The sequence below is a fragment of the Sarcophilus harrisii genome, chromosome X, assembly GCF_902635505.1.
Source record: "Sarcophilus harrisii chromosome X, mSarHar1.11, whole genome shotgun sequence".
NCBI lineage: Eukaryota > Metazoa > Chordata > Mammalia > Dasyuromorphia > Dasyuridae > Sarcophilus > Sarcophilus harrisii.
The window spans coordinates 81,548,365-81,569,271 of record NC_045432.1 but is presented as its reverse complement, the minus strand read 5'-3'; the positions used below and the strand labels follow the sequence as shown (position 1 = coordinate 81,569,271).

At 55.9% G+C, this 20,907-nt stretch overlaps 2 protein-coding genes across 8 annotated transcripts in view; both read left to right on the top strand.

The window, feature by feature from the left end:
• Positions 1-7,827, top strand: part of LOC100935085 (Krueppel-like factor 8) — a 55,646-nt gene extending 47,819 nt beyond the window's left edge. The window contains 3 exon segments of the mRNA XM_031945092.1: positions 4,585-4,762; positions 5,238-5,267; positions 5,645-7,827. Coding sequence (XP_031800952.1) covers positions 4,585-4,762; positions 5,238-5,267; positions 5,645-5,777 — 341 coding nt within the window. The 3' untranslated portion in view covers positions 5,778-7,827.
• A 10,067-nt stretch (positions 7,828-17,894) lies between these two features.
• Positions 17,895-20,907, top strand: part of LOC100934822 (BTB/POZ domain-containing protein KCTD12-like) — a 36,471-nt gene continuing 33,458 nt past the window's right edge. Inside the window, exons 1-3 of one of the 7 annotated variants that reach the window (XM_031944329.1) lie at positions 17,896-18,042; positions 18,262-18,330; positions 19,514-19,684. The gene's annotated coding sequence lies outside the window, so the exon portion shown is untranslated. Of the gene's footprint in view, positions 18,043-18,261; positions 19,685-20,123; positions 20,468-20,907 lie in introns of those variants that run through there. The other 6 variants (XM_031944330.1, XM_031944333.1, XM_031944331.1 and 3 more) reach the window with 6 other exon arrangements.

The following is a 20,907-nucleotide window of genomic DNA, read 5'->3' as shown; positions in this document are numbered from 1 at the left end:
TGGCTCAGTAGCAGCCATCACAGGTGTGTCCCGCCATGCTTGACCTTTTTAATGTTTTTTTTCCAGAAATGGTGGTTGTATTTTTTTTACGCAATACAATTTTAATTCTGACCAGTGCAGCGACAGGCCCTCTTTCTCCCCTCCTCCCCACCCCCCCGCCCCCGTTCTGTTGACATTAAACATGTCAGTATGACACCTTTAGGGTAAAAAAAGACACATGATGATACAAATGATAAATTATGTTTATACAGTAAATAGTGCCCGCAGTCAGCGTGAGTTCAAAAAAGCGCGAATTTAGGGTTAGGCTTCTATTTTGCCAGTCTTTATTTGCTGATTGCAATTGTGGTTCTTATTGTTTTAGTTGTTAATATGATCTGTTATATTGATCATTTTTCTATTGTGAAATCAAGCCTTCCTTTGTGGATTACAATCCACCCTGACCCCCATGGAGATTTTTTTTCCTTATTCTCTGGGGCTTCTTTGCTACATCAGGATCACAAAATCAGAACAAAAGGGGAAAACCAGGAGAAACAGGAAAACAACACAAGAAAAAAAAGGTGAAAACAGTACATTTCAATCCACATTCAATCTCCATATTCCCTTTTTGGATATGAGTGGCAGTTTCTCAGAATTTCTTTGGCTCTCTGAATTGCTGAGAAGAGCTAAGTCTATCATATTTGGTCATCGCATGATCTTGTGGTTCCTGTGTACAATATTTTCCTGCTTCTGCTCGCTTCACCCAGCATCAGTTCGTCCAGGTCTTTTCAGGCTTTTCTGAAATCAGCCTACTCATCATCCACTCAGTTCTAGGTCCTTGCCACTACAAAAAGAGCTGCTACCAATATTTTTGCACCCGTGGGCCCTTTTTTCCTCTTTTATGATCTCTTTGTGACACAGACCCACTAGTGAGACTGCTGGATCAAAGGGTATGCAGTTTTATAGCCCTTTGGCCACAGATCCAAAATGCTTTTCAGAATGAAACAAGCATTTACTGTGCCCAGCACTGTGCTAAGTGCTTTACAAATATCTCATTTGATCCTCACAACAATCCCGGGAAGTAGGTGCTGCTATTATCCCCATGTTGCAGTTGAAGGAACCATGGCAAAAAAAAAAAAAAAAAAAAAAAAAGGTTAAATGACTTGCCTAGGGTCACATAGCTAGCAGATGTCTGTAGGCCAGATTTGAAATCAGATCTTCCTGACTCCAGGCCCAGTGCTCTGTTTACTTTGCCATAGCTGCCTATCACACTCCCCAACTGCCCTCATCTACATCTCAACTATCTAATGCCATATACGTGTTACAATGTTTACTTTCTAGCATTCTTTAAGGAGGGATATCATCTGCAAAAAGTGATAGTTTGGTTCCTTTGCTTCTGCTTCTTTCATTTTCTTTTCTTAGCGTAGCTGACATTTCAAGGCCCAGTTGAATAGTAAGGGTGGTTATGGTGATGATGAACATCCTCGCTTTACTGCTGATCTTATTGGAAAGGCTTCTAGCTTATACTCATTATAGATAATTCTGACTTTTGGTTTTAGATGGATACCACTTAACATTTTAAGGAAATTGTTTATTCTTGTGTTTTCTATTGTATTGATTATGATTTACCAAAACCTTCTTCTGCATCTCTTAATCATATGATTTGTATCATATTTGTTATTAATATGGTTAATTATGCCAATAATTTTTCTAATATTGAGCCAGCCCTGCATGCTTAGTATAAACTCAGCCTGATCACAATGTATGACCTTTGTGAGATATTGATGGAATCTCCTCGCTAATATTTTATTTTTAAATTTTGCATCTGTATTCATTAGGGCAATTGATTTCTACTTTTGTTTCTCTGTTTTAACTATTCCTGATTTAGGTATCAAGAACAGATTTGAATTACAAAAGGAATTTTTGAGGACTCTTGACCTTGACTATTTTTTCAAAACAGTTTATATGGTATTGGAGTTAATTATTCTTTTACGTATCTGGTAAAATTCATTTGTAAATCCATTTAATCTTAGTTTTGGGGAGGATGCGGAAGAGTTCACTTATGGCTTGTTCGATTTATTTTTTTTGAAAGACACACTTATTTAAATACTCTATTTTTCTGGTCCTCTCGTTTGGGCAATTTATATTTGTTTGTTTGTTTGTTTTTTAATATTCATCCACCTCATTTAGAAGGTTGGTTTTCTTGCAAACCTGGGAACTCTAGATTTTGGCTATAATATTCCCACGAATTTGGAGTTTATTTCAGGAGGCAGCTGGTAGATTCTTTCCATTTCTATTTTGCCTTCTAATTCTAAGATATCTGGGCAGTTTTCTTTTATGACTTTTTGGAAATATGACGTCTAGGGGGCGGCTAGGTGGCACAGTGGATAGAGCACTAGCTCTGAAGTTAGGAGGACCTGACTTCAAACCTGGTTTCAGTCACTTAACACTTCCTAGCTGTGTGACCCTGGGCAAGTCACTTAACTCCAATTGCCCCATCCCCCCAAAATATGAAGCCTATTTTTTGTTCTTGTCTTTCAAGTGGACCAATGATCCTTAACTTATCTCTTGATCTATTTTCCAGGTCGTTTGTCTCTCCTAAGATGACATTTCCCATTTTCTACTGTTTTTTTCAGTCTTTTGAATTTGTTTTGTTTCTGAGTATCTCATGGAGTTATTGGCTTCCATTTGGCCAGTTTTAATTTTCCAGGACTTATTTTATTCACTGAGGTTTTTCTATTTTTTTCCAAGCTGTTACCTGTCTTTTCATAGTTTTCTTCTTTAATTCTCTCTTCTTTTCCCATTCTTCCCTTTACTTATTTTTATTTATTTGGGGTTGAAAAAAATTTCTTTTTGCTCTTTCTTTAACTTCATTTTCTTCTAGGAATTCTTGTTAGTCGTGTGTCCCAGTGTATTTCTCTCTGAGGCTTTGCTTGTCGATGTTTTCAAGTCATTCTCTTCTTCTGGGTTTGTATGTTGAACTTGAGATAGCTGAGGGGAAAGGGAGGCACTACAGTAAAGAGACCATTGATTCTGGAGTCAAGAAATCCTTAGTTCAAATCCAGCTTCAGACACTAGCTGTGTGACCCTGGACAGGTCATTTTACCTCTGTTTAACCCCAGTTCCTCCAGCTATAAAATGAAGATAATACTAGCACTACTTGCTAGGGTTTAAAAATGGCACTTAGCACAGGTACAGCTTGGTACATAGTAGGCACTTATTTAAATGGTTTTTCTCTTCTTTTTCATTTGAGTGCTCCTTTCCCTGTACTAGCTCTACACGATTATGTTCTTTTATTTCCTCGTTCTCCCAGCTTCTTTCCTGACTTTAGACATGATATTTAGGCCGAGTTCTGCCCCACTTCTGAGGGGTGGGGAGGGCTGGCCTGAGCTTGCCTCCTTTTATAAGTCGTTCTGCTGCTTTCCTGGCTCAGTATGGGGGTCTGCTTGTTTTGGTACTTCTGAAGTGCTGTGATCTGGGGAGGGGGCTGCTCCCTGTCCTGCCGGCCAGAGTTCCGTGGCTCACGTGTGGTTTAGTTTCTATAGATGGCTGCTGGACTCACTCACTGTTAGCTCACGGGGAGGTTCTGCAGGTTTGGATGGGCTGAATTTCTGTCCCCGATTTGGTCTGGGACCCCTAGCCTGGTTCTTCTACTTTAGGCTCACGTGCTGGGTTAAAGGTTACAATTGAGAGCCTGCTCTGTTCCTGGGCTCAGAGTCCCACAGCTATGGTTCTGGAACTCACTTCCTGCCGGGTACATAGCTAGGGCCAATATTCACAACCTCCTCCTCTCCACCCTGGATCTGAAACCGGAACTGTACAGTAGGGGGCAGAGGTGCCGGATGGCAGTAGTTTAGGAATTCTCTGCGATCTCTTTCTGCCCCAGTACTCCCTGCTCAGGTGCCCGGTTGGCCCTCTGTCCTGGTGTCCATAGACCTTTGTGTCTCCTCGAGCTAGGAGGGATGGACTTTTTGGGGGACCCTTGTTTTGGTTTTGCCAGTCCAAATCCTATCATCTACAGGAGACCTTTCCCATCCCATCCCCTCTTCATTTGAATACCTTTCTTTTCATTATTTTCTAGTATCGTGTCCAGAGCTTATCTGTACTTGTCTGTGGCCTTGACCAGGTGACGACAGCCATTTTCTCTTAGCACCTTTTCAGTGGGTGGAAGCTATGTCTTATCGCTTGTCCTCTTCTTATCCAAAGTCAGCACGCTTCCCACTCTGCCAGCCTGGCTCCAGTTTGGACTGTTGCAAGTTCAACCCCGTTGGGTGCTCCCACTGTACTTTCCCACACTCCTTTTCCCAATGCAGATTGGCGGACGGTGCGTCTGTTACCCAGTAGCTCCCCGAGTAACCTGTATGTCACCATATTGAAATGGGTTCAGCTGGGAGAGGGTGGATTTTTTTGGGAAGAATCTGACCGTCCGCCGTGGGAAGGATGATAGCAAAGAGACGGCCAGGGCGCAGATGGTGCTCTACCTCTTTGTTTCATTAGCCGCTTGGCCCCTCCCTCGGGCAGAGGGGGAGGTTCAGGAAGGAGCCCTTCACCGTGTCGTGTGTGTTTGTCCCCGCTCACGCCCGCTTCCTTGCTGTGTCCCCATTCCAGGAGAGAAGCCATACAAATGCACCTGGGAAGGCTGCACCTGGAAATTTGCTCGCTCGGATGAGTTGACCCGGCATTTCCGCAAGCACACGGGCATCAAACCCTTCCACTGCTCGGACTGTGACCGCAGCTTCTCCCGTTCGGATCACCTGGCCCTTCACCGGCGGCGGCATATCATGATGTGAGCCTGGTTGCCGCCATCTCTTCTCCTCCCTCCTCTCTTGCTCTTCATTGCCTCTCCTCCTCATCCTTTTCTCCTCCTTTTCCTCTTCCCTTTCCCTCCCCTCCTCCCTCCTCTCCTCCTTTTCCTCGTCCCATGCCACAGTCACCGCCACCGCCATCATCAGCCACCGCTTCCGCCATGAGGCCCTCTGCTTTGACGGTGCTGCCAGGAGGGGGCCGGGATGGCACCTAGAGGGAGAGTGAGGAGGGTGAGCCAGGAGCTTCCCGTCGAGCTCCTCGGGCCCCGGGCCCGGCTTCGCTGACGCCTGGGCGGGGATTCGGCCCACAGTGGGTGGCTTCCGTGGCTGTGGCCACGCCTTTGAACACAGCCACGAGTGAACAGAAGCTGCGAGCTTGCGTCTGGGCTGAGTTAACCCTGTTTTCTCTCTTCTTTTCTGTTGTTTCTTTTTCCTTCCTGTCGTTCCACCAAGCAGCTCTTGCCCTGCTTCGGATCAGTGTTTGGAGTGAGTCAGCCGGTAACTTTCCGATACCCCCCTCTCCCACGTAGGCCCTTGAGGGACACGAGTGCAAAGTAATTTGTCATTGCCCGGGTTTTTCCCCCCTACCGAGCTTCCTCCTTCCTTCCCGTGCCCGCATCCACTCCCCCCGGTCCCGGACCCCGAGCCCGTTGCCCAGAAGTAGCAGGCTGCTGGGTTCAAGCTAAGCCTGGGGAGTTGCCATCTGTGGTGACTTAGTCGAGGCTGCCACGGCCCAGTTGAGGCCGGAAGGCCCTTGGCCGAGAGAGGCCACGAGCAGGCGGTCGGGGCCTTGCTCCCGGGCTAGCTGGCAGCTTCTGGCAGGGCTGGGGGGCTGCTGGGTGATCAGGTACTTTTCTTCCCAGGAAACTGGCAAGTTCCCTGGGATCTTTCTCCAAGACTGAGCCCCAGCAGTGGAACCCAGACGACCAGTTGGCAGCTCCTTCAGGGTACCTCCTGCTGCCCACTTCCCTGCCAATGGACTCGGATGCTGAGTGAGCCCCTGCTGCCCGCTTACCGTCAGGCCAGCGGGGCTCATTTAGAAACAGTGTTTCCCAATACACCAGCAGACAATATTTTGGACATTAGCTGAGTCACGCAGGGAAGGCCTCTAAAATGTAGAAAAATAGAGCAAAGTGGGCGACACGAGCCCCCACGCCCCGGCCTCGTCTCAACCCCCCCCCCCCCCCAAGGAGGGTGGAGGAGATAAATGGCAGCGATTTCTGGAGCCTCTCCGCCTCCTCTTATGCACAGACTACTGGCTGTCGCTGCCGCCATTGCCGCCACTGGCAAGTCCCGCCTCCCTTGCCCTCCTGAGCGAGAGAGCGGCAGGATGGGTTTTCTCCCACTGACCTTTCCCCTTTCCCTTCTCGAGGGCCTCCGAGCTGGAGCCGTCCTGGCCGGAAGGTCCCGCCGGCCGCTTAGCTTTTCTCGCCACCTTTTGCCTGCTTTTGTTTCCAGTCGGGTGCTTTGCCCCCTGCCTGCCAGGGGCTTTCTGGTGTTGGGGTTTCCTTGGTATGGGGATCTCGGGGACTCAGCTGGGCTCAGCTGGGCCCCGGCCTCTCACGTGCCTTTTGCACTGAGGGCTCCCCGTTTCAGTTGGCCCCAAAAGCCGGGCCTAACACGGTTTCCTGCCTTGTCTTCTGCTTCCCCTGAAGGGGCCACTAATCACATGACCGCGGAGAAGAACTGTATTCGCAGCCAGTGCTTTGGGTTCCAAAGGGACTGTAGCTGCTTCCCAACCTCCGAGGAAATGTCTCCAGTCGAGGGGTGTTGAGGGCCTGCTCTCTGAGCTGACTCGTAGCTGTAGCTAGCGGCCGAAGGAGGGGATGGAGAGAGGAAAGAGCTCCCCGATGCGACTCCATTAGGGGGTCCGTTCACTCCATTAGGGTGACTCCCCCCCGCTTCTCCCCAGAGACACTGGCAAATTCTAGACCCGGGCACTTGGGAACCCCAAGTTTATAACATCAGGTCCCTCCTTTGGGGGGGCACGGTGCCGCCAAGTCCTCCTCGGCACCACGCTCCCTCAAGGGTACGCCACGCCTCGCGCCGAGGCCTGTGAGACCGGCCGGGCTTTGTCCTCGGCCCGGGGGGAACGCTGCCGTTCCTTTTCTAGTTCCCATGTTAAAGTGAGTTTTATGTTTCCTAAGCACATTTTGGCGGGTGGTTGGGAGGAGGGGCATGGGCTAAGTTGGCTGGGGGTGGGGGGGATGTTGCAGGGTATCAGAGCCAACCCCCTCGGGTGTCAGGACAATCTGAACTCGGAACCCGGGGGCTGCTGTCGTCACGGGCCGGACGGAGCATCGCTCTGTCGCTGTCGGCGTGGTGGGTCCTGACGGTCGACCCCTCTTGGGAGCGTTTGGCTTCGGTTTGTTTCCCGCAGAGCCTTTGTTGGCGCAGACGGGGCGGGAAAACGGGCCGTTTGGCCGCTCTCGGGTCCCGGCTCCCGGGACCAGGGCTGACGGCGCCGAGCCGGGCCTCGGGGCTGTTGAGAGGCGCTGAGCGACTCCCGGCCATGGGCGCCTGCCCGGCCCCTGCCTGTTTGGGCTGTGCCCCGTGCTCACGCCAGGTGGGCTCCTCTTCCTGGCCTCCAGATGCTTCCCTGGGCCTTCTCTGTCCCGTTCTTCTTCTGGGCTCAGAGCCAGAAGGATTTTCCTGCATCTAGGAAGCGGGTGTGAGCTCTTGGAGGGAATCCCACGTGGGCGGCCCCTCTTCCATTCCCCCGAAAGGTGGTTAGTCCAGCCTCTGCTCAAACACTGGAAGTGACAGGGAGCTCACTACCTCCAGAGGCAGCTCCTTTTATCTACAGGTGTTTTCTGGGGGCTAAAAGGCTAACTTCCCCACTCTGCACAACCCTCCCCCCAGGTCTTTCCAGCTCCTGGTCTCAGGCACAACCCTTTTCCCAGGGATCTCTTCAATGAAAGAAATAAAATTAAGTACAATTTTTTCCTGTGATTACTGTTTGATTTGTATAGACTTTTAGAAAACTTTATACTGTATAGTGTACAGGTCTATTGTTTATAGTTGATTAAATAGTTGATTAAATAGAGAGTGTGTGTGGTCATTTTGGTGCAAGGCAGGGTGGGGGGGGAGGGGAGCAGGCCTTCCCTGGGTGCTCTCCCCGAGGGGCCTTTGGCTCTGCGAATGGCCCGGCCGGAGATCCGGGCCTCCCCATGGGGACCTGGATAGATGGGGGGTGCCTCACGACGTGGGGCTTGGGGTATTTGCACACATCGCGTGGCTTCCTGGGCACTTCTGGTGAGGACCTATGGCTGCCTGTGGACAGTGTTGGACTCTCTCTCTCTCTCTCCTTTCTCTGCCTTCTCTCTGTCTGTCTCTGTGTCTGTCGCTTTGTCTCTCTCTGTCTCTGTCTCTCTGCCTTTTTATCTTTGTCTCTGTGTCTGTTTCTCTTTCTCTGTCTGCCTTTCTATCTCTGTCTCTGTGTCTGTGTCTCTGTCTCTGTCTCTCTGCCTTTCTATCTCTGTCTCTGTGTCTGTGTCTCTGTCTCTGTCTCTCTGCCTTTCTATCTCTGTCTCTGTGTCTGTGTCTGTGTCTCTGTCTCTCTGCCTTTCTATCTCTGTCTCTGTGTCTGTCCGTCTCTGTCTCTCTCATTCTTCTGCCTTTCTCTGTGCAGCTGGCAGTCTCCCTGGAAGCACAGAATCAGGGAATCGTAGTCAGCCACCCTAGTGCCCGCTGACGCTCTTAGGGGAAGGAGGGCCGCCTCTGCAGCCAGTGCGGAAGCCGACAGGGCACGAGGCCTTGGCTGCATCTTGGCCAGGACCGTCTGGCGCCCTCTCCCCGCCGCCTTGACTTCCCACCGGCCCCGCCTCGTGTCTTTCTGTCTGCAGGCAGGGGAGGGCAGATGTCATTTGTCTCGCTCTCGGACACTGTAAACCCGCGCCATCCCGGCCCTCTGGCCCCTGATTTCCCGGAGCCCTCTCGGACCCCCACCTCACACTTTGTACCTCGAAGGCTGTCCTCAGAACCATGCGGGCCCCGGGCTTTGGCCCTTTGCTGTGGCCTCTCTCTGTACTGGTGAAGGCCCTTCTTGGGGCTGGGGCAAAGGCAGCAAGTCCTCCGGGGTTCCCCGCATGGCGTGTGGAATCGCTTCCGGCTTCCTGCCGCCAGGGAGGAGGCGGAAGAGCCCGAAGCCGCTGCAGACCCCCCAAGGAAGGAGCCCCGGGAAGACGGCTCCCCGAAGCAGCCCGGCCCTTTCTCAACTTCACTCCCGAAGCTCGGTCGGGCCCGTGCCCGTGGGCCTTGGGACGAGGCCCGTCCAACGGTTGCCAGTGGGAAGCTCTGCGCCCCCCAGCTTTGTGACATCTCCTGGCTATGATATCTGATTTCCCAGAAGGCTCGTGCACCATGGCAAGCAGTGGGAGACCACGCTGTTGAGAAGGCCCAGAGGGGGCAGTGTGGGTACCCACAAAGGGCCAGGGAGAGGTTGCTCTAGTGCCACCTAGTGGCCAGCCCTGGGTGCACACCTGCCAGAGGATAGCAGCCGAGCCGGCAGGGAGCGCCGTGGGGAGGCCACGTGTCTGCCAGGAAGGCTGCCGGAACGAGGGAGTCCTTCAGCCTCTTTCTGGGGGGAGATCCGGCCGCCGACTCGGTCGAGCTGGAGGACAAGGCTGCGCCAGCTCTCTCAAGATCTGTTTCCTTTCCTGCCCGGAGAATCTGGGGCTGCCATTTTGCAAGGCGGCCCCTCCAGCTTGGACGCCGCGGCCTCTGCTCCCCGAAGCCCCCACGTCGCCCGCGTGGCCGGCACACGGGGGTCTCCTCGGGCTTTTGGGGGCTCCGCTATCCGGGTGGGAAACCGGGCCTCGGGCACTTACCTCAGTGGGTCTTTTTGGCAAGAAGTACCTCAGGCTTGAGGGTGAGTGAGCCCGTGATACTTACATGGTGATGGAATCCTCTAACGGGGAAGGTGGGAGAGCGGGGAGGCCAAGCTCGGGGAGGGGGAAGGAAGAGGGGGCCAGTGGCCACCACGGAGACGGGAGGGGCTCCCGTGGCTCTGGCTCCGCCGGAGGCCCCACAGGTCGGCCCGTGTCTCCCCCGGTTATGCCGAGCTCTGTGGGGATGGAGTCCTGATGCAGCCTCTGGAGGGGCCGGCACCAATGAGCCCCTGCTCCGTGGCATCCCTGGCGCAGAGCCCCTTCCTCCTGGATGGCGAGAGAAACAGAGACAGAGACAGACAAAGAGACACACAGAGACAAAGAGACACACAGAGACAGAGACAGAGGCAAAATGACACACACACAGAGACAAAGAGGCAAAGAAGAGAGAATCTGTTGGAGAAGGTAGAGCCGATTACCTGATTAGCAGGGATTATTATCAGGGAAGAGAGTGTGGGGGATGACATTAAATAAGAGAACATAGAGAAGGGGAGAAGGGGGAGCTTAATGAACGACTTCTCCCAGGAAGGTGAGGGGGCATCATATTTTGAGAAGAGAGAAGACTAGGGGATAGAAAAGTGCTTAGGGGAATTTAAAAAGGAGGGCCATGGGCAGCCAGGTGGCGCTATAGTGAATAGAGCGGCAGCCCTGGAGTCAGGAGGACCTGAGTTCTAATCTAATCTCAGACACTTCACACTTCCTGGCTGTGTGACCCTGGGCAAGTCATTTAACCCCAATTGCCTCAGCAAAAAAAAGAAAGAAAAAGAAAAGGAGGGCCGTCTCTTTCTCAGAGGAATAGGCTGGATTGAGAAGCTGAGGGCTGGTGTGGAGGGTATTCCACATGTAGAAGCCAAAGGAAGAGGGAGCTCCCAGGGTTACCTTCAGTTTTTCCAGCAGAGAGTGGAGGGCGAAAGGACGAGCAGGCCCGGAGTTACCGGGAGAGAAGTGGAGGCTGCAGGCGGAGGCTGTGAAGAGCGGACTAGGGGATCCACGAGCAAAGGCCAGAGCCGAGGGCGGCGGGGGGCGGGGGGGAGTATCTGAGGGCAGCAGTTTGCAGCGGGGGCCATTTCCTGCAGTGGAAGCCGCAGCGGGGAAGGGAGGCAGGCCTAGGGTTTGACAAGGGACAAACGGGGTGGGGGGCAAAGGGGAGGAGGGAAGGAGAAGAGAAGGAGTGAGGGAGGAGGGCAGGAGGGGAGGAGGGAAGGAGGGGAGGGAGAAATCCAAGGGCGGGGCTGCCTGAGGAGTTGGAGCAGTGCCCAGTGAGGTGGGTGCAGGTTAGGAAGGGGAGCCAGGGAAAGCAGAATAAGTCTGAGCACCTGGGACAGCTCCCAGGGCAAAGGGAGCTGCTGCAAGGTGCAAGAGGGAGGCCTGGGGAGAGGGCAGGTTAAGGTGAGGGTTCTGGGGCAGCCAGGTGGTGCAATGGATGGCGCAGGGGCCCTGAAGTCGGGAGGACCTGAGTTCAAATCCACTCTCAGACACTTAATGCTTCCTGGCTGTGGGACCCTGGGCAAGTCACTTAACAATGAACAGATGAAATGACGGTCTGGGAGGTTCTCCCTGGCATTAAACTCCGAACTTGTGGGACATAAAGGGGGGGGGAACCTTGGCCTGGATTAAAGCCCCTGTCGATGCCAGTCCTGGGCTTCTTGGCCTCCCCTGCCCAGCCGTTGTGCCCCTCCCCTGGATAATGGCTGTGGGGGCTGGGCCGGAAGTAGGACCCCCCCCCCGAGGTTCTCAGCACAGCTGCTGAGCAGATGGCAGGGATGCTGACCTTTTCTGCAGCCCCCCCTCCCCCCGCCCATGGCTGTGGGGGCTGCTGAGTGTCGCCACTTGCAGGCAGGTTGGCAGGGCCCTGTCCCTGGGGCCGGCTCTCCTTGGTGGTGGTGCTGGGGGCCGGTGAGTATCTGTTCCCTTAACCCCTGGTGGAGGGCCACAGGAGGTGTTCGGGGGCAGGAAGCGTGGCCCCCCCCGGCGCGCTCAGGCTCGCCTGCCCAGCGGGGTGAGGGGAGCCGTAAGGACGGTGACCCTTTTTTCCAACAATTCCTTGCGGCGGGCAGGCCGGGAACAGGATGGGTTTTCCTTGAAGAAGTGGTGACCTTTGGAGGGCGCTTTGACACTTGCAAGTTGGATCTTCCCGGTAGCCCTCGGAGGGGGATTATTGTGAACTCCATTTTGCAGATAAGGCAACTGAGGCACAGGCTGAGATGACTTGCACAGAGCTGAAGCTGGATTTGAGCTCGTCCTCCCGAGCCCAGGCCAGGTGCTGGCCCGCTCCCGCTTCCAGCTGCCTCCAGAGCCTCTCACTGCCCACGGCAGGCATTTTCTTCAAAGGGCTTCTTCACTCATTAGTGGGAGTTGGGGCCTCCGTCCCTTCGTGATCCTACGCCCAAAGCTCCCAGATGGACCGATTGTGGCCCAGTCTGTGTCCCGAGCCTCCGTTCTGCACTGTCCCCTCCCCCGTACATTCTCCTTGGAAATGCTCCCTATGCATTAAATCCACGGCTCCCTGTCATGTCTGGGAGACTCCTTTAGCACTCGGGCCATGAGGGCTGGGGTGGGCTGGGGCAGCCAGTCCTGGGGCACTCGAGATTTCCTACCCACCAGCGGTGGCGGCTGGGGGTACAGCGGCGGCCACGGGGGGGAAAGCAGGAAAGCCGGCCTGGCACGATGGTAAAATACTGGCCTTGTCCCTTGGAGGCAGCTGCTTAGCAATTGGTGTCGGTGCCCTGCAGCTCCCATGAAGCATCGTTCCCCTCAGCGACAGCCTTGGGAACAGGCTGCTAGTCCCGGAGAGGAAAGAACGCTCTCGGGACGGTCGTACTCTGCCGTCAGCTGTTGGGGGTTCTCTGGGGGAGGGAGGGGGTGCCATTGCCGGGGCTCCCGGCTTATTTGCTCGCTGGTCGGTAGTTGGCGGGGATGTCCAACGCGTTATCCAAGGGGTTTTTCCTTTGAATGGCTTGTGTTAAAGACCAGACTGGAAACGGTCCGGCGGTCCGCCCGTGGGTGGCGGTGGGGGGGCACTTGGGGTCCCTAGGGTTCTGGAAGCAAGTGTTTCTCTGTGTTGAAGTGGGGATTATTATTATTATTATTTTGTTGTTGAGGCAATTGGGGTTAAGTGACTTGCCCAGGGTCACACAGCTAGGAAGTGTTAAGTGTCTGAGAGTGGACTTGAACTCAGGTCCTCCTGACTTCAGGGCTGCTGCTCTACCCACTGTGCCACCCAGCTGCCATAGGAATGATTCTTTAAGGTGTGCTCAGGAAGAGAACGCCCGCCTAAGCCTGGTGGTGGGAGCGGTAAGGGGAACATGTAAAGTGCTAGATCTGCAATCAAGAAGACCCGCTCGAGTTCAGATCCTGCTTCAGACACTCACTAATTGTGGGTCCCCATCATCTCGAGCTGCCTTAGTTTCCACCCAAACGGGGACCCCCAATAGCGCCTGCTTCTCGGGGTTGCTGTGACGAGCAGTCAATGTTAAGTGCCTCCGGTGGGTCATGCCCCGAAGTAGCTCACAACCGGATGGGGAGAAGAGAAGGTGGGGAAAGCCAAGTGAAACCCAGGGGAATGAAGCGAGCCGGCCCGTGGCGAGCCCTCTCCGAAGGGCGGCTTTGGGAGGCGTTCACCAGTCCTGCCCCCAGCCCTCCAGCGGAGGAGGAGAGGCAACTGAGGGCCAGGAGGAGGGAGACCTCCTGCAGGGAAGTGGGGACAATCTGCCCGCTCGTGGTGAGCTGATCCTGGGGGGTGTTCATGGAACAGCCGGTGGGGAACAAAGAAATGTTAACAGATGAGATAATATCTATAAAAAGCACTAAGCCCAGTGCCCGGTACACAGTAGGCGCTATATAAATGCTGCTTCCCTCTCTTTTTCTTTTCTTTTTTTTTTATTTAATAGCCTTTAATTTACAGGATATATACATGGGTAACTTTACAGCATTAACAATGGCCAAACCTCTTGTTCCAATTTTTCACCTCTTACCCCCCCACCCCCTCCCCCAGATGGCAGGATGACCAGTAGATGTTAAATATATTAAAATATAAATCAGATACACCATAAGTGTACATGACCAAACTGTTATTTTGCTGTACAAAAAGAATCAGACTCAAATATTGTACAATTAGCCCGTGAAGGAAATCCAAAATGCAGGTGGGCATAAATAGAGGGATTGGGAATTCAATGTAATGGTTTTTAGTCATCTCCCAGAGTTCTCTCTCTGGGCGTAGCTGGTTCAGTTCATTCCTGCTCCATTGGAAATGATTTGGTTGATCTCGTTGCTGAGGATGGCCTGGTCCATCAGAACTGGTCATCATCTAGTATTGTTGTTGAAGTATAGAATGATCTCCTGGTCCTGCTCACTTCCCTCAGCATCAGTTCCTGTCTTTCCAGGCCTTTCTGAAATCATCCTGTTGGTCATTTCTTACAGAACAATCATATTCCACAATATTCATAGACCACAATTTATTCAGCCATTCTCCAACTGATGGACATCCATTTAGTTTCCATTTTCTGGCCACTACAAAGAGGGCTGCCACAAACATTCGTGCACATACAGGCCCCTTTCCCTTCTTTAGTATCTCCTTGGGGTATAAGCCCAGTAGAAACGCTGCTGGATCAAAGGGTATGCACAGTTTGATAACTTTTTGAGCATCGTTCCAAACTACTCTCCAGAATGGTTGGATTCGTTCACAGCTCCACCAACAATGCATCAGTGCCCCAGTTTTCCCACATCCCCTCCAACACTCATCATTATTTTTTCCTGTCATCTTAGCCAATCTGACAGGTGTGTAGTGGTATCTTAGAGTTGTCTTAATTTGCATTTCTCTGATTAATAATGACTTGGAGCTGCTTCCCTTTCTTGTAGTCGCCCTCCCCCTCCAGAAGACGCCTCAGTCAGAGATCAGCTAGTCAATTCTCGTTGTACAGAGAGGTTGGAAAGCCAAGATCCAGAACCGGGACACAATCCCACCACTGCATCCCAAAGACCGGTGGGAAAGGAACCTCCCGTGGTTCTTTCTGGCTCAGAATGTGGCTGAGGACAGGTAGTTACACTGGGGACATCTTCTCCTTACCTGGGCCTGGTGCTGAGGGAGAAGCTCCAGGGAGCCTTTCGCTGAGGAAGTCCCCGGGCCCTCCCCGGTCGATCTCCGTCTCCTTGGGGGTGACGGCTGTGGCCACCGAGGGCTTTCCGGCCGGACAGGCGGCCCCTTACCGGCAGCTCACGGGGCAAATGAGCAGCCGGCCTGAGTGGCGGCCCTTTCCTTAGGACTTGGCTCTGTGGCTGGCGTGTCCTGGGGCCGGCCTGAAAGCGGACTCGGGCACTCGTGTTGACATCACCCTGTTCCAGGTTTGGCCACTGAACACCCCCAGACTTCCCCTCTCCTTCCTCCTTCCACTCACTCTCTTTTCTGGGTTCTTTGTGACCCTGTGCGGCCTCCACGGCTTTCCTAAAACGGGGTTCTCTGAACTGATGGGCTCTGGCCAGTGCAGGGTCAAAGGCAGCATGACCCAAGGCCCCGGCTCGGAGGCAGGAGGGCCTGGATTTGAATCCCACCTCAGACACTTACTGAATATGTGGCTGGGCACGTCCTTGCCTCAGTTTCCTCCTCTGAGAATTAGGGGTCTTGTCTGGCTCAATGTGGGATCAGGTCCCACTTGGGTTGGGGTCACACATCCACGATTGCCCTTCCTTGCCCTTGTAGCTGTTGAGATGCCCAGGTAGGTTTTGGACGGAGCGCCCCCTAGCCAGACCTGCCAGCTGGGTCCTCCTGCCCATTTGGTGCTTGTGAAGTTCACCCTTTGCCATCACTACTGCTTCCGTGGCACAGTGATGGGTCTGATTACTTCCTGAACCCCCCCCCCGGCTCACGTGGCCCAAGTCACCCGCCAAGGCCCAGCGCTGGGCCTGAGGTTCCTGTGCTGGGAGCGCCGGGAGCCGTGGGCACGTGCTGAGTTGGCCCCGTGAAACCTGCTGCACCTTTCTGTGTCCTCTCTGTCTCTCTCTGTCTCTTTTTGTGTCCTGTCTCTTCTCTGTCTCTTTCCCCCACACGCCCTCTCTACCTCTGTCTGTGTCTCTCTGGTTTTCTCTCCTCTGTTTATATCTGTGTCTGTCCTGTCTCTTTCCCTCACATACTCTGTCCTTCTCTCTCCTGTTTCCCTGCCTTCTCTCTTTTTTGTGTCCATTCTGTCTCTTTGCTTCTTCTCTCCTTTCTTTCTTCTCCCTTTCTCCCCTCTCTCTCCTTCCCTCTGTCCCTGTCTTTCTGTCTCTGTCTCTCTGTCTCTCTCTGTCTCTTCTCGCTGTCTCTGTCTCTGTTTCTCCCCCCCCCCCCCTTGTTTCTCTGTCTGTGTCTCTGTGTCTCTCTCTCTGAATCAGAAGCCAGCTTCTTGGGGCCGAGGCCGCAGTGTAGCCAGCTCTGGATCTCTCACTTCCTGACCCTGCCGGGATCAAGTCGCCACCGATGCTTGTGCAGTGAGTGACGACCCTCCCCCCTGCATCTGTGTTCAAGGCTGTGGATGGAAGTGGGAGGTGGAGCAGAGGCCGCTTGTGCCTAGAAGCCAACCAGGAGGCTTCCCTGCCTGAGCCGTCTGCTGCCTATGAAATGCAGGGAGGCTCGTGGAGGAAGGGGGTTCGTGGAGGAAGGAGGTTCATGGAGGAAGGAGGCTCGGGTCCTTCTGATCCCAAATATCACGTCACCAACGGGGGGCTGTCCTCCGCCATCTGGGAGAACTCAGGGGTCACAACCTTTGGAGCGGTTTGGATGCCAAGGAGGGAGGGGGAGCTGCCCAAGCCCCTGGTGCTGGGGGGAGCCCTCGGCATAATGAGGAGAGGCTGTTGCCCGGCCTATTTGGGGTCGGGGGGTCCCCGGGGCAATGGCCCCCAGGAGTCAAACCTCAGGAGTGGGGCCTGGAAGGACTTGTCAGGCAGGAGGTAAAATGGGCGATCCTGGGGGGGGGCCCAGTGAGCGCCTTGTCCTCCGGGAGCTGGGGGGAGGGGTGGTTTTTGGATTCCTTCTCATCCCTGGCACATGTGGACTTGGCAGAAAGGCTGTGGACGGGGAAGCAGGGTCTGAATGAATCCTCCCACTGGGGAGGCTCCACAGGTGGTGGGTTCCAGGGTGGGCTCCTGGCTTCTGGGCTGGGCTCGTGGACCCGTTGGAGACGGTTTCCCGGGGTCAGCCGGCGATGCCCCAGCACACGGCCTTTTGGGGTCGGCAACTGAAGGAATGCCAGAAGGCTCGGGGAAAGGGCGCCAGACGTGGACAGGAGGCCGGTTTCCTCGGAGCTTAGGGGCCGGGCTGGGGCTGGCTGGGAAGGCCGGCCAGGGGAGCCCGGAATGAGTGGGATTTCCAGCGGGCTCCAGTGTTTACTGAAGTTTGGTTTGGAGAGGAGAAGATGGGGTGAGTAAGGGGGGGGGGCTGGGAGGAGGGTCCCCAGGCTTTGGGGAGGAGGGTTCCTGGGCTTTGGGGGTCTTGCTGATGGGAGGCGGGGGGAGCTGCCACCTCCCGGCTGTGGGACGCTGGGCTTTGTTCACCCTTTCCTAAAATGAAGATGTTGGAGTCCATCATATCAACCAGGGGATGTTCAGGGTCACTTCTAACTGACAATGCTTTGAGCCTGGGGGGGGGGGGGGGGTTCTGGGCTGCTGGGAGCTGTCCAGGCTGGGCCTCCCCCCCCCCCCCCCTGCTCTGCTGAGACGCAGTCTGGAAAACCAGAGAATTTCCTGGAAACGGCCTCTCCTTCCTGCCTCCTGCCCCAAGGGAAGGGATTGCAGAGGCGGCTTCTGAGGAGGGAAACCAACTTTTTTTTTAAACAAACAATCTCTTGGTGTTTATGGGGGGGGGAAGCGGGGGAAGGAGGGGGGCCCCCCCCCGCTGTGTCTGGGTCCCTTTGCGCGGATGCCCCGCAGGCACGATCAGGGGATCTGGCTTCCCAAGCGGTCCTTCCGTTGCCTCAGTTTCCTTCTCTGTAAAATGAGTTGACGTCTAAAGCCCCTTCTGGCTGTAAAGGCTTCTGGGTGGCTTTGTGGGGGAGAGCCCCTCCCACTCGCCCCTCCCCCCGGGCTCCCCTCCCCTCCTCAAATACCGGACACACACTCACCCGCGGGCACTCACTCACCCGCCCGCACAGACACTCGCGCGCCCACACGCGCACTCACCGGCGCGCACACCCGCACGCACACGCACACGGTCCGCGGTTTCCACCGGGGAAGCAGGCGCGGGGAGCCCGGAGCAGGCCGGACCCGGTGACGGCGGCGCGGCCCCGGGGGCCATGGAGCGGCCTCGAGCCGAGAGCTGAGGAGAGCGGGCGGCGGGGCCCGGGGGGCTGCGGCGGCGGCGGCGGAGCCCGAGCTGGGGAGGACGGGTCGGCGCAAGTGCGGACGTGAGTGCGGGCGCCTGTTTGTGCGTGTGGCCCGATGCTGCTGTCTGAGCCGGGCTCCCCGGAGCCTCCCCCGCCCCCGCCTCTCGCCCTCTTCCAACTTATTCAAGTGTTGCTCCTTTCTTTGGGGGGGGGACGGAGGGGGGGCGGCTCTGCACTAATGCAGCCCCCGCCCCCACCGCCCCCACTGACGACTGGCCCCCCCTCCGCCTTCCCTTGCAGTTGGAGCCTTGGGCTCCGTCCACCTGGATCCCCGGGACCGCTCGCTGCCGGACAAGGGGGCGCCCCCAGGTTGGCCCCGCGTTCCCGTCTTGCGGACCCTGTGCCCGGCTCCCTGAGCGCTCCGAGGCCGGGCGGGCGCCCGGAAGGGGGAGGGTGGTGGGGACCCAGGCGGGCCAGCCTGAAGGACGGAGCCGGGCCGGGGGGCGGCCCGGGCTTGGAGAGAGGCTCGCGCGGGGGCTGCAGGAGCGATTGCAGCAGGACGGAGCCCACGTGCCGCCCTGCGTGTGCCGGGGGTGGGGGCGGGGGCTGCGGGCAGGTCTGCAGAGGTCCGCTCGGGCCGTAGCCGCTGCCCTGGCCCGCCGCCCCCTCCCTGACTCCGGCACCGCTGCCGCCATTTACAGCGGCCTGCAGCCCCCCCCCCCCCGGGAGTCAGTCCCAGCTCGGCTGGGGGTGCTAGAGAGGGAGGGGGGCTGGCAGCTGGGGGGGGCAGAGCTCTAGAAGAAATGCAGCGGGGAGGGGCAGAGAGGGCAGCAGGGGCAGCCAGCCCGCTGTGGAGGGCCTGGCCAACGGCTCTTGGGGGGTTTCCTTAAGCCCGAGGCCCTGGAGCCTCAGGGACGCCCCCCAGTTCCCTCAGCTTTTCAGCAGGGCAGGAAGGTTCCCAGGAGGCTGGGCTTTTGCCTCACAGCCCCGGGAGGATTCCCCCGAGGGCCAGCGTGCCCCGGCAGCCTCTCGGCAACAGTTTGGGCAAGGCTGGCAGAGGGAAGCTGGCCTAACCCCCACGCCCCCCCCCCCCAGGCCCAGTGACCTTGAACAAGGCTCTTTGCCTTTGTGCCCCTGAGCCTCAGCCAGGAAGGCGAGAGGGGCCACTCCCTGCCCCAGGGAGGGGAGCGGGCTGGACATGAAGCCCCGCCACGAGGCTGCTGACCCAGGGGCACACGCGCGCTCTCTGGGGCCCTCCAGGACCCACTGGCCTCATCTGGGGCTCAGCCAGGTCTGGAGGGCCCCAGGAAGTTTCCCCATCACTTTCGCGGGGCGCAGCTGGCCCTGCCGCCGCCCGGCTCGGGGGTGGGGGGCCATGGGGGGCCCGCCGGGGGGCCTGCAGAGGGCCAGGCTGAGCCCAAGTGGCTCACCTGTTGCCTAGCAATGATGGCATCATGCTTAGAATTTTGCCAACAATGGGGTTGCCGACATCAGAACCCGAGGAAGAGCCAGCCCCTTCCTCCTTCCTTGCCTTCTCCCCTCCCTCCCTCAGTTGATCAGAGCTGCTCAGACCAGCAGGATCCAGCTGCCAGCCAGCTGTTTGAAGAGGGACCGAACGCTCCAGGAGGAAAAACATGAATTAAGAGGATTCCGTCCTCGTGGCCTGTTCGTCCGAACCCCCCCGGCGCCCGAGAGCTCACCTTGTCCGCAGGTGACTCGCCAGGTAAGGGGCCACCTTCTCGGGGAGCTCCAGCTCTCCCAGGATGGCCCGGGCGCGAGTGCCCCGAGTGTTCCTGGGGGCTCTGCCGGCTTCGGGCGCCGCTTGGGAGTGGCGAGATGAGGGCACGGGGCAAGCAGCTGCCTTTCCCCCAGGTCCCCTTCTGGGTCTTTGGTCTCCCCGGCTCCAGGGGGGTCATGGGAAATGCCATGGTTGTTAAAGACTTGAGAAGTCAAAGGATTTTTGACTTTTCCCCCCAAAGCCCTGCCCCCTTCTCAACTTTTCCGTTATCGGGCCAAGGTCCCAGCCGGGGACCCCCCCCGGGCCTATCTGTCCGGCCGCCCTTGTCTCTATCTCTGTCCCCCTCCCCCTTCTCCCCAACACAAATTCTGTCAATCCTCTCTGGATAATCTCTCTCTAACCACCCTCTTATCTCTACTGAAAGGCTTCTGGAAATCCTAACACATACTTCTTAGCTGTGTGACCCTGGACAAGTCATTTCATCACTGCCTCAGTGTCCTCAACAGTGCAATGGGGATAATGATTAACACTCAGGGTTGTTGGGGTGACATAATGGCATCATAATGGTGACGTGGCACAATGCCTGAGGCTATGGAAACAGTGACTGCTTTCCCCATTGTCATCTCCGGTCACACCCAGCCTCCCAGCTCTCAACTCCCAGACACTGAAAGACTCGCCTGAAGTCACAGTTCAAGGGTAGAGGCTGCATTTGAATCCATTCAAACACCCTGGAGACCTGGGCGTACACCTAGACTCTTGTCATTTCTTGTATGTGCCACCTCCTTGTGCTGCCTCGGTTTCTTCCCTTGTGAAATGCAGGGATTTGTTCCTTTTAGCTCTGACTCTTCATGGAGGGGGGAGGGACCGGGCTCAGCAAATGGACACTGAGAATGTGGACGTGGAAGGAGAGGGTGGGATTCAGAGCCATGGGGAGGTGTGGAGGGAGCGGGCGGTGGGAAGGCCAAGCCTGCCTGGAGATGTGGGACTCGGGGCCGGGCGACTGGGAGCCCGTCGGAGGTGGGACTGGGCAGTATCTTGGGGAAGGATCATCTGTTCTTAAGAACTAGAGAAGTCTGGCTTGGCCTTCGAGGCTACAGGAAGGGAGCAGGCAGAATGGAGACTTCCTGTGGGGGTAGCTTTCTTGGCCCAAAGGGAATTTTGAAAACGTCCTGAGAACATCAGGCCCGCCCAGGGCCAGTGGACGTCGA